The sequence below is a fragment of the Coturnix japonica genome, chromosome 3 (assembly GCF_001577835.2).
Source record: "Coturnix japonica isolate 7356 chromosome 3, Coturnix japonica 2.1, whole genome shotgun sequence".
NCBI lineage: Eukaryota > Metazoa > Chordata > Aves > Galliformes > Phasianidae > Coturnix > Coturnix japonica.
In genome coordinates, this window is record NC_029518.1 from 13,781,412 (window position 1) to 13,797,086 (window position 15,675).

Here is a 15,675-nt window from a genome sequence, read left to right on the forward strand (position 1 = left end):
TGAAAGACTACGTTAAATTATTCAGTAAGATACTTTTGGAAATGAAACACTAGAGGTAGCTACGCAACTACAGGCCAAGCTGTGCTTGCTTCAAGGCTATTAAAGCACTAATGAAGCAAGACCCACACAGAATTTGCTTTTGCATCCCTGTTTTAAGATCACATTAAGTTCCAGCTTCAAATCTTATGAAAAATAGCTACAAGGGCTGGCAGAACAATGCTAGCCAGATGTGGCTTGCTCAGCCAGCCCTTTTGCCAGGAAAACATGTTGCAAGAGTGTCCCATTCTCAACCTTTCTCCCGAGTTCCTGTAGTGCAAGTCTGGCAGGCAGGTCAAGCTTCTCAGCCTTTGAAACGTATTCACAGAATCACTCAGTCTCTGCCTACAAATAACTAAGATAGGGCTCAGCTGGACCAAAGGTCAGAACCTGCAGCAAGTTATCTACCAGGCTTCTTTCTTCTCTCACTAAGCTTCCTCCCAAATCCAGTAGAAATCCACTAAAACAAACAAAAAGGCTTGTGAGCACAGGCACAGCAGATGTAAGTCAGCCTGATCCAGCAAGCATCAGCTACTTCCACAGGGCTGCTGCAGTCTGGTAGCAGTGCAGCATACAGCAATAGAGCACTGACAGTAAAGAACCACTTTCTGTGCTTGTCTTTATTACTGGAGGGAAATGCAAATAATAGTGAAAGCAGATGGCATTTTCAATATCATGTTCCCCTTCTCCAGTGTTTTTCATTATATAATCGAGCAAATCATGGTTATTTCCTTTTCAAAGGTGAGAAAATTGAGCAACAGAGTTAAGTCAATGTTAGACTATCACCCAGTGGTAAAAAGAAGCAGTAGAGAGCAAGCAGCAATCTTCATTCCCAGAGCAGGAATCCCTACTAAATCTCACTAAATCACACAGCTGCTGAAATAACTTCCCTAAGCTCCTATCCAGGGTAGAAAAAATTCTTATTGAAAATGTAAACAGAACAACCTTTCCTTTGCAGTAGTTTACAGAAAAGCATTTTGTGCATTCACCAGAGTATCTGCCAATGCAGGAAGAACACCATGTCCTCTAGAAATATCAGGAAGCATCAGTGAGCAACAACCACACTCCAATATCTTCCACCAAAGCCTTCCACATCCACTATTACTAGGTTCTGTAGGGGCTCTTTCAGTCCACATCCACCTCAGACAGACCCCTCCCAAAACCATCACTTGTTCTCCATAATACACAGGCTGAACGGGATTCCTACAGCTGGCTTTCTTCCCTCCCATGCCCAGTAAACAGGAAACTTACAGGACCTGATAAACATGGAGGTAACATTCCGAGTGATCCATCTTAAACCCCCTGGAACCAGCCTTTGGTAACACAGTAAAAGGATCTTTCGTCCAACTACAATGTTATTAAAAACAAATAAAACAAAACAAAACACACAAGAATCCATAGATAATGATCATATCAGACTCTGCATGTTGATTAGCTGTTAACCACAGTTTCCAATGTTGATTACATAAGCTGGAACTGAAAAAACCCAAGTGGAATAATTAGACTTCTAGGCATGTTCCAGATGTTGCTGCCTCTACCACAGCACCATGGTATGCAATGAGAACATGCACTGTAATCGCTCCTAAACAGTTGGCTTTGAAGTATAAACACATGCAAGATATCCTCTTCAGTCGAAATCATACATGTTTAAATTCCATACATTGTAAACCCTCTGATGGTAAGACATACAGTTGCATTACAGGTGACAGATGTTGCCTGTTTAAGTAAATTCCAGTGCTGTGTTTGGAAATGCAGTGGATTTTGTTTGAGCAAAGAATCATACAAAGATGCCCCACCATATTCCTCAGGCATTAATATTATGCATACCAACTCCAAAGCAAGAACAGTCAAACCAAGGACAGATACAGCAAGCTGTACATTTTCCTGTGGCAACAGAACAGTGCTAAGTGCACATGTTAACAGGATGTCTTCACTTTTCCTCCTCAGTCTCACACTGCTTCAATCACATGCTTCTTTCATACCTCTAGAGTATTTCAGGACTGCGACATTTTATCACAGATGGATGGTTAAACATGCTGAAGATTAAGTCTGCAAATAAACGGAGACCGGAAGGAGCCCAGGTAAAGATATCCATTGTGCTCATGTGCCTCGCTAACATAAGGTACTGTCATTCCAGTGGGATCATGAAAGCTTCTTCTGTAGGATCCTGTCTCACTAAGTTCAACCACAAGGCTACGTTTGGGCAAAAGCTTTGTCACAGTTTCTTGGCTCAGTAACTAGAATATAAAGAAAAATAAAACAGAAAATTAACAAAAGAATCTGTTGTACACAACTGGATGTCAGATATGCAGCCAAAAACCATCCCACACCCCTCCACTGAAGCAGCTTAGAACAAAAGCACACATTTTGAGCAAACATTATTACACAGGCTTACAATGTGACAGCTCAAAAATTTTGTTTTAAAGATCAACCATCAGAAATGTACTCTGACATTGGGCTGAACAAATGTCCTAGCAGGAAGCAGCAGCTTCTTTTGGGACAGCTGATGCTAAGCTGCAGACATGCTCTGCTACCCATAGCGCTGCTCTGTTAAGGCGCCTGCACTGCACCAGCAAAGACAGCACAACACAGAGGAGAGTTCATTTAGCTCAACTGCCACTTCTATGCCAAACGTTGACAGATGATTTTAATTAGCTTTTTTAAGGAAAGCATTTTCAAGTCTTCATATTGTGTAAAGACAACTATTGCGTTTGTTCAGTAACAGATGTCCTTCACAAAATACATTATTGTTGCTATCCCTTATATCAAAAGGGAGTGCGTATTGAGTTGAACAAAGTGCCTTTTGTAATGTAGCAGTATACGCAGCATACACATTGTCTCCTAGGATGCCTAGGGAAGGTGCTAGAATAGAGGAAGTTTGCTAAAACCTCTCCGAACACTTGGCAGTAAGTACTTCAAGCACCTCAGGTATAGAGGTAGAGTCTTCCTTCATGTATCCAAATACAGATTCTGTATGGCTGCATGACTAAGGCAGAGATAACTCCACTTCTTTCTTCTGAGATCAACATAGATGACAATTTAAAGACATGTTTGTCTGCACCACATGGATACAACCACAACAGTTTCAAACACAGCACTATTTTTATTTTAGTCTTCCTGTGAATAGGAAGTAACAGAACAAGCCTACTTTTTTAGTCACTTCCATTCCTATACTAAAGGTCAGTCTTTTTGTCTTACCTTAAATATCATCCTTTTAATCCATGGTTTTTCAGACAAAAAGTCTAACATAGAAAATCCAGGATTGGGACGGACAACTGGCATAGCTACCCAATATCCACCAGAGCTGCTTAATCTGATATTATCTGGAAGACCAGGCATATTCTCAACAAACATATCTGCTCCACCTTTCATCAGCCCAGACACATAATACCTGAAAGTTATAAATAACAGGATTATAGTATCTTAAATCAAGCAGTCTAATTAATAAAGTATAAACAGGAATTCACTTCAAAACAATGTTAATGTTTCCTTAGCTTGGCATAGGGAAATAAAGCACAGACATTCTTTTCTGTCAGAAAAAGTCAGCTTTGTCTACTGTGCTGGAGGAGCCCATGATGGAAAGATTATGCAGTACAGATGCCTCCAGTGGAAAGTCCTCTTCGATGCTAAACTACAGAGTTAAGGATTTCTTTTGCCATTCAGCTCAGTCAGTTAATTTTTAAGCAGAGAGAATCAATAGTTTCAGTGAAGTCACACTCACCTCCTGATTCTAGACATGGTTGTTTCCAGTACCAGGACAAAGTCTTCTGCAGGAGAAAGCTGGACACCATTGGGAAACCTCAGTCCAACCATTAAGACTTTCACTTCTTTTGTTACTGTGTCATATTCAAGGAGACTAAAAAGAAAGTATTATACATGTTTGTAAAGACAAATATTTACCCACTGTGGTTTCATTTTTCATGTTTCACCTCCCTGCACATGCACTTCACTTAAGTTAAAGAGGATGAATAGCAAGGAAGCACTTGCTTATGAAGACAGGAGAAATACTACTGTCAATCTCAAGAGGTCTATCCATTAAAGATAGTTAGGACATAATGCTAACACCCTCCCTTTTCAAAAGCACATCCCATTTGAGATGAGAAAAAAAAAAAAAAAAAGCAATCTCATTTACTTTGCTGCAGGTCTCATTAGCATCATCCACATCTTCTCCCACCCCTCCTGGTCAGTGCAGTGCTTGCACAGGTGGCTTATAACAAGAATAACTTGGAGACCAAGAAAGCATCCAAGTTTATTCCTACTGGTGAGCTTAAAGTAAGCTGAATGCCTTGGGGAAGGGATACTTGCCGCCCATCATCTGTGCCTTCCATAACCAGGAATAAGAAGTCTCGTCTTTGCCATTTGCTACTGGAGTCTGTGAAGTAGATTTTCCTGCCATCCTGGGTCACTGTAAGGTCATTCAGAAATGACAACTTCTGACCTTCAATCAGTGTTTTGGTTGACACAAGCATTTTTGTTTCACCTGGTTAGAGAAAAGACAGACATATAAGACCAGTTTTTATATGTCCTGCCTGGGCAGCAAGTTAAATACTAACAGATTATTAGCAAGCACTTCACATTTTTTTCCATTCTTGCTTCTGTTAAGTAAGAAGGTTTTGGATTGCAATGGAATAACTCAACACAATGTAAACGAGAAGGAGAAAACACTCTTCAGAAAAGCTGAAACAGTAGATGTTTCCTTCTGATAGGGAGCAGACTTACCACATTTCTGAAGCTCATATAAAACTAATCATGAATGCAGGTCCCAGCATTGTAGAATTCAAGCAAACCAATTACCACTCTCTCTTTCCCCATCAATCTGTAGCACTGAAGACTGCTTTTTAAACATTAAAACACTGGCAGGTTCACTGACCTGCTCTGGCACAGTTGGCACATCACCCGGTAAATTATTATGGCCAAGCCTCTAACACAACTGATGAAAATCTGCTGTAGTCATATTTGGGCAGGGGGTTTGTTTGTCTTCTTTGTCTTTTTGACATAACTGAACTAATACGGCAGCTGCCTACCATCAGTAAGGGAGCCTTGATTACACTCTCCCAAAGCCACACAGTCTAAAAACCCCTCCAATTGATCCGATATGGTATTTGGCCAAGTCTCCTTCCCCCCGCCCACGCAGAGCCAATATGGAAATGTAAACTGTAAGAAAGTGAACCCTTCAAGAAAGCAAATTGTGCATTTCTGATGACACAGCTCCTGAAACTCAGATCTGGTTCGGGAACATACAGTGAAGGACACAAAGCAGCAGTGGCTTTCACAGCAGGAACAAGCCATTTGATCTTCAGCTAGACCAAGCTATGCCTTTCTTCGCCTTCTATAGATTGGTGTTACAGAGAAGAGGTCTTCACTATCACATTGCAAGATTAAGGCAGAAACAAAGGGATAACAAACACAGCAAAAAGCCTACATAACTGCAAGGTATTTTTCTACCTTTATGAAAACTGCATAGAGCTCATGAGTCCCAAGGCATCTAGTTTGACAGTCAAAAACACAGTTTACCAGAAGATAACTGATCTAGACAGACACAGAAAGCAAGTGAGGTTAAGCAAGATCTTAAATGGCATGTTTCATCCAGACAGCTCCAAACTGCTTTAAAGAAAAGACAGGCATTGCCTGCAGTGTCTGGCAAAACTCCAAATGAAGAGCAGATTTGTCAGTGGAAGAGAACTGCTGAGTAAAGAAGTCGTACCTGTGCCTGGATTAACTTCATAGAGTCCATGATAAGCATCTGCCACAAAAAGGGTGTTATTTGGTCCCACTCTGATACCAAGTGGTCGTCCACAAGTTGGCTCATCTTCAGGAGTTCCTTAGGAAAAATGTTTTAAAAGGTTTTACAAATACAGATAATCATTCATGGGGCATTCATGCTAGCTGCATTAAATTGAACTACAGCTTAAAAAGACATTAGTGCCAGTAACATACACACATTCACTAAAGAAACAGTTCTTAAGTGCCTGGGTGGGAGTGATAGAGATAGCTCCATGTTTTGATCAGTCTAGAGATAAATCTAACTAGTTAATAGCCTGACAAGTGATAACAGCTTCCCCAACTAGGGCTGAACGTCAGAAAACTGGATAAAAGGACAGCATAATTTCACCACCTTTCCCAAGAACACACTGCATGCTGTGCAAGTCCAACAGAAAAGGTGATTTGCTGTATTCATCCTCCCCCACATTCATGCCTGAACAGAAGCTGAAAGTCCAGCTTTGTACCAGCTGGCAGCAGACTGTTTGCTGTCAGTGCCAAGGCTTCCCTACTTGTTAGGCAGCCAAAACAGATCAGAGCCTGGTCTTATGAACAGCCATTTAAAATACCTAAAATGCTGAGCATGTTAGTGAGAGCTACATAACGCCAGCCTACAACCTCTGCTTAACCAGTGATAGAAATAGGGCTGCAGACACTCAGTAATTGATAAATACTAATAAACAATCCACCACCAGTTGTTCTTACTCACTTCCAGAAAACTCATTAAGAAAAGTAAATGAGCAGTTGGAAAAGATGTGTGGAATTCAACAAGAAATAACTGCTACCGCAATCCTCCACTGCACTTACTGAGGAAGGGAAATTGGTACAACAAAACACAAGTTAAATTCTATAGAGCAGACATATTTATTTACAAAATCTCCAAACAAGTCGATTTTACCTATTCACACATTATCTCAGAGTTCATTCACTCGCACTTGCTTAGAGATCTTCAGTTTTTACAGGGTGGCCCTTCACCTCTCAATGCTGACTTCACCTTCCATAAATATCAGGCCAGTTCCTCCCAGTGCTTATAAAATTATTTCCACTCATATTTCATTCATAGATGTGCTAATATTTCTGTTACAGATGTCTACAAGGCAAGATACGCACTTGCATGGGAAATCCAGACAGAACAACAAGTTCATCAACACAAGTACCTGTTTTTGGGTACGCTATGCTCAGAAGTTGTCACTTACCACAAGGACCATGGCCAATTCTGGCTACTGTCTGTATTTCCCCATCTTCAATTTTGAGAATCTTCCCATCAGCTGTCCCAGTAAATAGCACATCTGCAGAAATAACTGATGTGATTAACTTGACCACAAAACTGAATATAAACAACACAGAAACTTTGCCATGCATCCAGATGAAGTAGCAAATGAAAGATGATTGGACTAGTAGAGCCCATTGGTAGGATTCTTCTATCTTCAAATTATCTGAAGTCTTAAGTTTGCTAGTTATACTTCTCAAAGGGAATAATACTTTCCTCCTGGTCACATCATTCATTTCACCCATGGCTCGGTTGTCACAAACAGGAAGGTTTCCTAAAGAAATTCTGTTGACAAAACTAGGTAACAGAAAAGCACCAAGAAATCATTTCACACATCATTAACAGACACAGGCAACAAATCCATAATCTGAAAAAGGAATTTAGACTGCTTTGCTGCTATGGATTTACATACATACTTTTAATACTCTGATAATTTACGAGACGATTTAGCAAGAGGAAAATAAAGGATACAACTGCTAAGCACCTTTCAACAGTGCTTACCACCAATATTGACGATGGATTCTGGACCAACCAGTTGATTCTCCCATAGTCGCTCAGCTTTCTGTAACTTGTTATTGGGCTCTAGCACACCCGTCAGGAGGGGCGGTTCCTTCAGACTGCAAAAACAAAACACAGAACTCATGACCCTTTGCACAAATGTGCAAACACCCTTGAGCAACAAGTTGGATCCATTTCTTCCTAGTTTGCCAACTCCTGAAAACTGACATACGCTTCATATATAATGTATTTCTAAAGAGAAAACTCAGCTGGCAAGCTGAAAAAGTGACTCTTGTTCATCAAAGATCAAAATATCCTTGTTTTGTTGACGTGAAAAGGGACTAATTGTGTATTCTTAAATTGTATACATAATTCAGCTTTAAGCCCAGCAATACATTTCAAGTCCATATTCCTTACAGAAAGGCAAAGGATTCAGCACCACAACACAACACAATCATAGAATGGCCTGGGTTGAAAAGGACCTCAAAGCTTATCTAGTTTCAACCCCCCTGCTATGTGTAGGGTTGCCAGCCACCAGATCAGGCTGCCCTGAGCCACATTCAGCCTGGCCTTGAATGCCTCCAGGGATGGGGCTTCCACAACCTTCTTGGGCAACCTATTGCAGGGAGTAATAGATGCATACATTCATACCATACTGAAAGAAATATTCTTGTTCATAACTCGAACGCATTCCTATAGAGAAAGACCAATTCAAAGGACTAAGTTTTACATAAAGGAAATTGCACTCAAATCTAAAAATTAGAGTCCAATCTTGTGAGCCCTTATTCACATAAATTGCCTTATTCGAGTCAACTGGAGCTCTAGTGAAGTACAGAAATATGGAGAAAGGTAAGACATCTACACAGCTTCAAGTCACATACCACACTTCAGAGCACCATGCTCCAAATTCAGCTGTGTCAATAAACACAGATATGTTCCAGCCACACTCTTAGGTTCTTAAAAGCGCACACATAAACCACTCTAGTTTCCACGAGTTAAGGATTTCAAATGAAGCTGCATTCTTGCTCAAGGTGGTAAGCTCATTAGTTGCTCAGTCACAGGAACATGCTAAAGCTCCCAGGGCAAAGCACTGGAAGAATTTTTGGACTGAAATTATTTTTGATATGACCACAAGCAAATGCCTTCCACCTGCAGAACCTCTAAAGACATGGTTTGACTCCAAAACTCGCCCAGCTTCACAAGATCCAGGACCTCTCCAGAACCAGCTACACTGCAGTCACACTGTTCATAAGAAAAGAAAGAACTTGGAATAAATCAGTTGCAGATGTTTCATGTGGAATTTCAGATGTCACCTGCCTTCCCCCTCCCCTCTTAACCTTCCTTATTTCCAGTGGCTTACCAGAGTAATATTGCCATCAGTGAAAGCAAATTCTACACATTCATCTCCACTGGAGTCATTGTTTCAAACAGCATCCATCTACTCCATCTGTTTCAGAACACTTCAGAAACACTGCACAGAAGTATCCTATGTATTATACAGACCTAAACCACTCCTTAATTATTTTTTTTAGCTCCGCTTCAAGAACATGAAGCAATACAAGTCAGTGATTTGGGCAAGAATGGTTGTCCTGGCCTCACAAAAGGGACTTAAAGTAAGAGATGTAAGTATGCAGAACCCCGTTATGCTCTGGATGAGAAATAGACCAGAACAATATAATAGGAAAAGCTCTGTAGACAAATCCTACTCGATTCCAGAATTAAGTTGCAATGTATTTCAGGTAATACTTTGTTAAACTCAACACAGCAGAAAGCATTTTATTAAGATTTGCAAGCAAGCGGCTTAGGTCTAATAGCTTTTTGGCAAGACTTGTAAGTACTTCCCTATCACATTAACAGTTTCTTTAAACCCTAGAGATGTTCACAATGTTGTTCTTCCTTTTCATTACAGAATTACCACGTTGATCCTAAATCTTCAGCAAAGTTAGAGCATTTTCACTCACTTCAAAATGCCAGAAGCACCAACTCACCTGACTACACTAGCAGACTGTTTGACACACAGTGCAGGTCATATCCTCTCGTGTAGCTGGCTCACTGTTACATCCCATATTTGATATTAATTCAGACAGTTCAGGACACAAATCACCTAAATGTGTTTGCTTTACAAGATGTACATTCAAATGTAACATCGCCATACGGTTCAGCTGGTACCAAGCACTGAATCAATCCAGGCAGGTTATCCATTCAGTTTATACCTTCATATGAATAGTGTCTCTTGTCAGAAACTTCAAAACAAAGCAACAACATACGTTATAGGCTGGGGGTCTATAGGACAATCCAGTAGAACGGTTGCTCCGAGTAGCGGCACGGCCAGAGACGCAGCCAAAGTCAAGAAGGTAACACGGAACACCTTGCTGCTGTAAGCACTGTCAGAAACACACAAGAAATAGGATTAGCACGTGATACTGGTTTAGGATGTAATAATTAAAGAAATCTACAAACTTTAACAGCCAGTTTCCTATACCAAAGGAGGCAGAAACACTTTTACTTCATCACCTTCTCAATCCCAGACCTGAACTAGAAAACCCAAACCTATGGACAGGGGGTTGGACTCGATGATCTCTAGAGGTCCCTTCCAACCCCTACAATTCTGTGAAACCTTAACTATTCCCAAATGCTGACTGACACAGCCGGCTGAGACTCCACTCAGTATCAGTCACACAGAGGCTAACAGCACCTGGTTGCCCTGCATCAATCCTGAACCGTTTCCAATGTGCCGTCCTTCACCAGCCTGTTATCCAAGCAATAGGACAGAGAACCACTGCCCAGAGCACAAACAGCACAACTGGGCAGCTAACAGCATGTACACACAGTGCTGGTATCGGCCTCCAGGTAACCTTTGGGATTATCTGCTGGGAAAGGAAGGGGACAGCCAGGCCTAGATCTGCTCATTGCCTGCCACGACAACAAACTGATGCTGCCATACTCATTGCCCATCACAGCTCCTTCCAGACAGCAGTCCCCTTTGGGCACATCAGCAATGTCACAGCAATAAGCCTATCTCTAAGATGATGTAATCAGATCCCGAAGCTGCTTCAAATAAGCTTTCTCATCTGCACTGATTGACCTCTTTGCAATTCCCAGGGGCCAAATTGCCCTTGTGATGAACCACCAGATCTCAGTCTTGAGAAAGCAACATCCCAGTCTTTTTCCCTTTGCCCTTGGAATGGAGAGACTGACAGATATACAAGGTGGTCCTTAAGTCTACACAAAGACTTCAGCTACGAGCCTCACCCTTCCACAGCCATTCAGAAGATGATGGCTCAATACTTTAGAATTGAACGTGCTGTCAGCAGTCATGGAAGCACCTTTGTGACAGCTGAGAACAGCTCACACAAAAGGAAACTAATAAAGATGAATGAGAACTCATCTGCCAAGACAACTTAATTAAAGCTCCTGAAAGCGTGACGTAGGTAAAGGTCATACTTCTGGGCCTCAATCAAACTTGTAATATATTGATAATAAAGGAAACAGGCAGGAAGAATGAGGCAACATGCAGACCCCCACTCCAAGCCTGCAAACTGCAAGACCTACTTTAGATACTGCTGAAATGCTAGAATATAAAAGCAAGCAGACATAAAATCAACCAGTTCCCAGCCCTCTAGCTATAACAGCACTAACTTAGTTGTCACTGAGGACCAAAACGAGGTGCTGTCATACAGGCTGGCAAAAAGACACTAGGGGTCAGCACAGCCAGCAGTGTGGGCTGCCAGCCTAAGAACGGCTGAGGTTAGAAGAGACCCTGAAGATCGTGATTTGGTGGAAAGCAAACACTGCTTTCTTATCGCCACCACCGCCTGCAGCTACAGAGGAGCCAGTTGTGGATGGAATTGGTAACACACAGAGCTGTAAATGGGATCCTCCTTAACCGAGCCGCAAACCAATGGGATGTGCGGTCACCTCTCTGAAGTAGTGCCAGCTCCAAACAAACTAACAGCATTACACAACAGTCACACCCACAGCAGACCCGTGCAAGGCACAAGGGGATAAGCGGCACTGCTCCACGAGCTGTGTGCGAACACAGCCCCACTACATCAACAGACGGACGGACGAACGAGCACCGCCACCGGGCACACACGAGACACCCCAGGCGGACAGCGGGGCCGGGCCGCACGTCCGGGCCTCCCTCAACCGCCAACCCCCGCAGCCGTCGTGTCTCCCACCTGCCCTCCTTGGCCTCCTGTGCCGGGCTGTCCTCGGTGATGACCTGCGGGCGGAGCGGCCGGCGCTGCCGCAGCCCCTCGGCCTCATTCATCCTCCGCAGCTCCGTCCCCCGGTCCCGGCCTCTGCCCGCCCCCTGCCCCGCCCCGCCCTCAGCTACGCCTGCGCGCTGCGTCGCGCTCCCTCGGCGGGTCTCTTTGCCCTGAAGGCTGTGGGACGGGGATCGGTTCAGTTCGGTTCGGTTCGGTTCGGCCCCGCCGTGTCCGGTGCCGCCTCCATCGAGCCGCTCAAACATCGCGGTCCGGTCCCCAGGAGCCGAGCTCGGCTCGTCCCCGCTGCTGCCCCGGGGAGGAGCGGGTCCATCCAGCAGGTGGCAGCAGGGGGCTGCGCTGGGGCCGGGGGAGAGATTTGTGTGGGTGCCGAGTTGGTGTTGTGGCTTCTAGGAATCCACACATGTGGAGAGTCAGACGCCTAGGACTCAAAGCCAACACATCATGTAGGAGCGGGTGCTTCTTTTAATGATAAATCTGAATACAGAGATCACTGATGTTGGTCAACGACAGTAAACGTAAGGCACGATAATTAACAACGATGACAAAACGAAAGGCTTAGCGTTAATCTGTACAACACACATCGCCAATAGGAGATGCCTTTTTCTTTCCTAAAATGAAGCAAATCGTGGTCTGGTCTCTGGGGTGGTTTTAAGGCACCAAGATCAGGTTTTGTGGGTATATCTGAGTGGGAAAATGAGATACGGGCATGATGGACAGGCACAGCAAGGTTATATTACAGCTAGATGCTCCCACAGCAGACTTAGAGAAATTATCACCAGTGGGGAAGAGGAAAATTGCTTTAAAATCCCAGCTGGTGATCTCAGTCTCTCAAGGCAGAATGAAAACACTTGGGACCAGATCCCTCGTACACAGCTGGCAATGTACTGGGGATGTGCAGAGTTCAGAGACAGGCTTTGTGGCTCAGTTTTGTAGCTGGAAGTGCTAATACTGGGTTGCATAGGTGTGGCATGATGAAACACAGGCTCATGATCTCAGGTGAGTTCTGGAAATATAGTGGAAGGCACAAGTCATGGTGAGGAAAGCCACAGGAAATATCAGAACATAAGATAAATATCTGGTTAGCCACGTCCTTCTCATTTCCCTAATAATGTGAAATATCTATTAAAATACCCAGCATTGCTGAAAAGGCACCACAGTTGCAGTTAAAAACAACTACTTGAACTTGGATATCCAAGCCGAAGGAAAAATAGCAGGACTGTATTCCAGGGCTGCTCTTAAAAAAGCAAAAGTATAGTATAAAAACATTTCCTTGTATAATAACATTGAAATGAGAAATATTAACATCTTCATCTTGCTTAAGCTCGTATTATTTTCACCACAGCTAATGGAAACTGCCCATGGCTGTTCTACAACAGCCCTAGAAGCAGTGAAAGGAGCTCCCTGACTGTGCAAGGCAGCAAATGGCTCCTAGCTCTGGATAACTCAAAACACTTTGTGGAGAACAAATCCTATTTCTCTAGAAGGGAACAGAGTTTTGCAGAATACACCAAGAGAGAACCATGTTGTTTGCCCAGTCATTCAAGACCCTCCACATTTCCAGAGCAGAGATATTCCAAAGGCATCTGCTATGAGGAACTCTTCTCCTTTTTGTACTTCTGATAAGCATCCAGTATCTCTGTGACGACACTTGGATCGTCAAGTGTGGTGACATCTCCCATGTTACTGGATTGCTCGGTGACTACTTTCCTCAGCAGCCTCCTCATGATCTTCCCTGATCGGGTTTTAGGAAGGCGTTTCACCACCTGCAGAAAAGAGAAAGACACGCCTGTATCAGAACTTGGATCCTGATGGAAAGCATGTGGAAATCTGGCTGAACTATGCTAAGCCTGGCACTATCTCATGGCTACAGCTCCTCTGCGACTCCTCTGAACAGTAGTTAAGGGCTGCCCCCACAAACTCAGCTACCCAGGGCTCCATCCAACCTGGCCTGGAGTACTCCATGGATAGGGCACCACAGCTTCTCTGGGCAGCTGTGCCAGGGCCTCATTGCCCTCCAAGTAAAAAAAATTCCTCTTAATACATAATCTAAGCTTCTCCTCTTTTAGTTTAAAATAATAACACTGCTGCATGTCAAAGAAGGGATGACAAATGCCACTTAAGGCACAGGGTATGCCTAAAATTCCCCTTCACCAGAGCTCTTGCAGGAAAGGTACTCTCAGTACCCTCTGTACATGGATGCGTACATTCAGACCAATGCACCTGCCTCCTCCACCCACAGATCCCTCCAGTAAGTTCTCTTTTCCTGCTCCTTTGTCCTGCTAGAGAGAGACAACTGCAACACAGCAGATAGGAAAGGCAAGGCTTATTAAATGTGGCTGCTCCTGCTCCCAGTTCCACTTAGTCTCCCACTTACCAGAATGTGGTCAGGCACAGCATACTTTGCTATTTTGGTAGCCACTATAGTTCTGAGCTCTTCTTTGACGTGGTCTATATGAGCTGTCTGCTTTTTCAGCACTATGAAAGCAAAGGCACCTAGAAGAAAAATGAGAAAAATGAAATATGAGTACCTTGTATTAGGTCCTGGCTGGCAGAACTACTCATCTGAATGCCAAGGCAGGCTTCAAATCATTCCTATACACAGTCTAGGGGCCAACAAGAAAACCATTAGTCATGTTTACAAAAGCAGTCAGATTCAAGCCCATAGAATGAAGGTCCAGTCTTGTCTTAGCATCCATCGACCAGATTGGTCTCAGTGACAACGATAGCACAACAATGACTAGCAGAGTCATTGGGATCAAAACCAACACAAACCAACTGCTCCATTCTGCTCAAAGGGTTTCTCTGAGCACAATCCTGTTTATGAAAGCTCTATCACATATATAAACACTATGTATGAAAACAGTCAAGGGAGCAATACCTGCATTTAGCTTAGGAAGTTATTTTCATGGCTGCCTTTGCCTCTTAGTACTGCATTGCCAGTCAAACAACAGTAACCAGCCTTCTATTCCCTAGACACCGCTTAGCACAGAGTCCAGATTGGAAACTAAATGTATTTATGTGTCAAGTCAGGATGCTGCTTTTCACATACCTTCTCCTTTGATTTCATGGGGATACCCGATCACAGCTGTCTCAGGGACATCGGGGTGATCAGCCTTTACAAAAAGTAAAACAAAAGATAATCAGAGCATCAAGCCCTTCAGCATCTGTGCCTGCTACTTTTGCATTGCTCTGTGCCTCAGAGATCTTCCTCCAGCAGAGTGAAGCTGCTAATATCACAGTCAACACTTGATCAGTGTTTTTCAGCATCCAAAGCACACCAGAAAGAAAGAAAGAATTTGGCCTTCACTTCTTCGCAGAAGCATGGAATGTTGTTCTGCTGAATGCACATTTTTATGATGCTCCAGAACAGTGAATTATTCTGCCACAGTTCTTGGGTGAAATTGGTACATATTTGCAGTAAGGAGATGGTTTGGGTGTACAGGCTGGGAGAACTCACATACCCAAATCTTACACAAAAGAGTGGATTATGTCATAAATTAGATTAAAAATATGAAAAAAACATCACAGAGCAATATAGCATACAAATATATTTGTATATTCACACATACATATATAAAAAGTGGGGGAGGAACCAGGGTCCTATATCCACGATCAGAAATTCACCCAGACAAAACAATTTACTCACAGAGAAGACAACAGAATTTTGTGTGCCATATAAACTCTGGTTTCTCAGATGTTACATTTAAGTGCTGTTTGCAGGCAAGGCACATAATACAGAAATAAATATCCAGGTCAGGCTTTGAAGGTAAGTGCTTTGAGGACTTTTTGTTTTCAGTCCTCTGAGCTAATACTATTTTCTCTCAGAATGACAGGCTATCTATCTATCTTTGCAGCTAATGTGAATCAAGGTTGCTTCAA

At 43.0% G+C, this 15,675-nt stretch overlaps 2 protein-coding genes across 2 annotated transcripts in view; both read right to left on the reverse strand.

Moving 5' to 3' along the window:
* Nucleotides 1-1,434: 1,434 nt before the first annotated feature.
* APMAP (adipocyte plasma membrane associated protein) lies at nt 1,435-11,895 on the reverse strand. The gene is made up of 9 exons (XM_015857096.2): nt 11,746-11,895; nt 9,832-9,948; nt 7,568-7,683; nt 6,993-7,085; nt 5,741-5,857; nt 4,342-4,516; nt 3,758-3,892; nt 3,235-3,427; nt 1,435-2,273 (listed from the first exon to the last, which is right to left on the reverse strand). The coding sequence occupies exons 1-9, from the start codon at nt 11,835-11,837 to the stop codon at nt 2,064-2,066; spliced, it is 1,248 nt and encodes a 415-aa protein (XP_015712582.1). The 5' UTR covers nt 11,838-11,895; the 3' UTR covers nt 1,435-2,063.
* Nucleotides 11,896-12,240: 345 nt separating this feature from the next.
* ACSS1 (acyl-CoA synthetase short chain family member 1) overlaps nt 12,241-15,675 on the reverse strand; it is a 29,499-nt gene continuing 26,064 nt past the window's right edge. The window contains exons 12-14 of the mRNA XM_015857095.1: nt 14,846-14,909; nt 14,171-14,289; nt 12,241-13,559 (exon numbers count right to left, since the gene is read on the reverse strand). Of these exons, the coding sequence (XP_015712581.1) occupies nt 13,383-13,559; nt 14,171-14,289; nt 14,846-14,909 (360 nt within the window). The 3' untranslated portion in view covers nt 12,241-13,382. The remainder of the gene's footprint in view (nt 13,560-14,170; nt 14,290-14,845; nt 14,910-15,675) is intronic.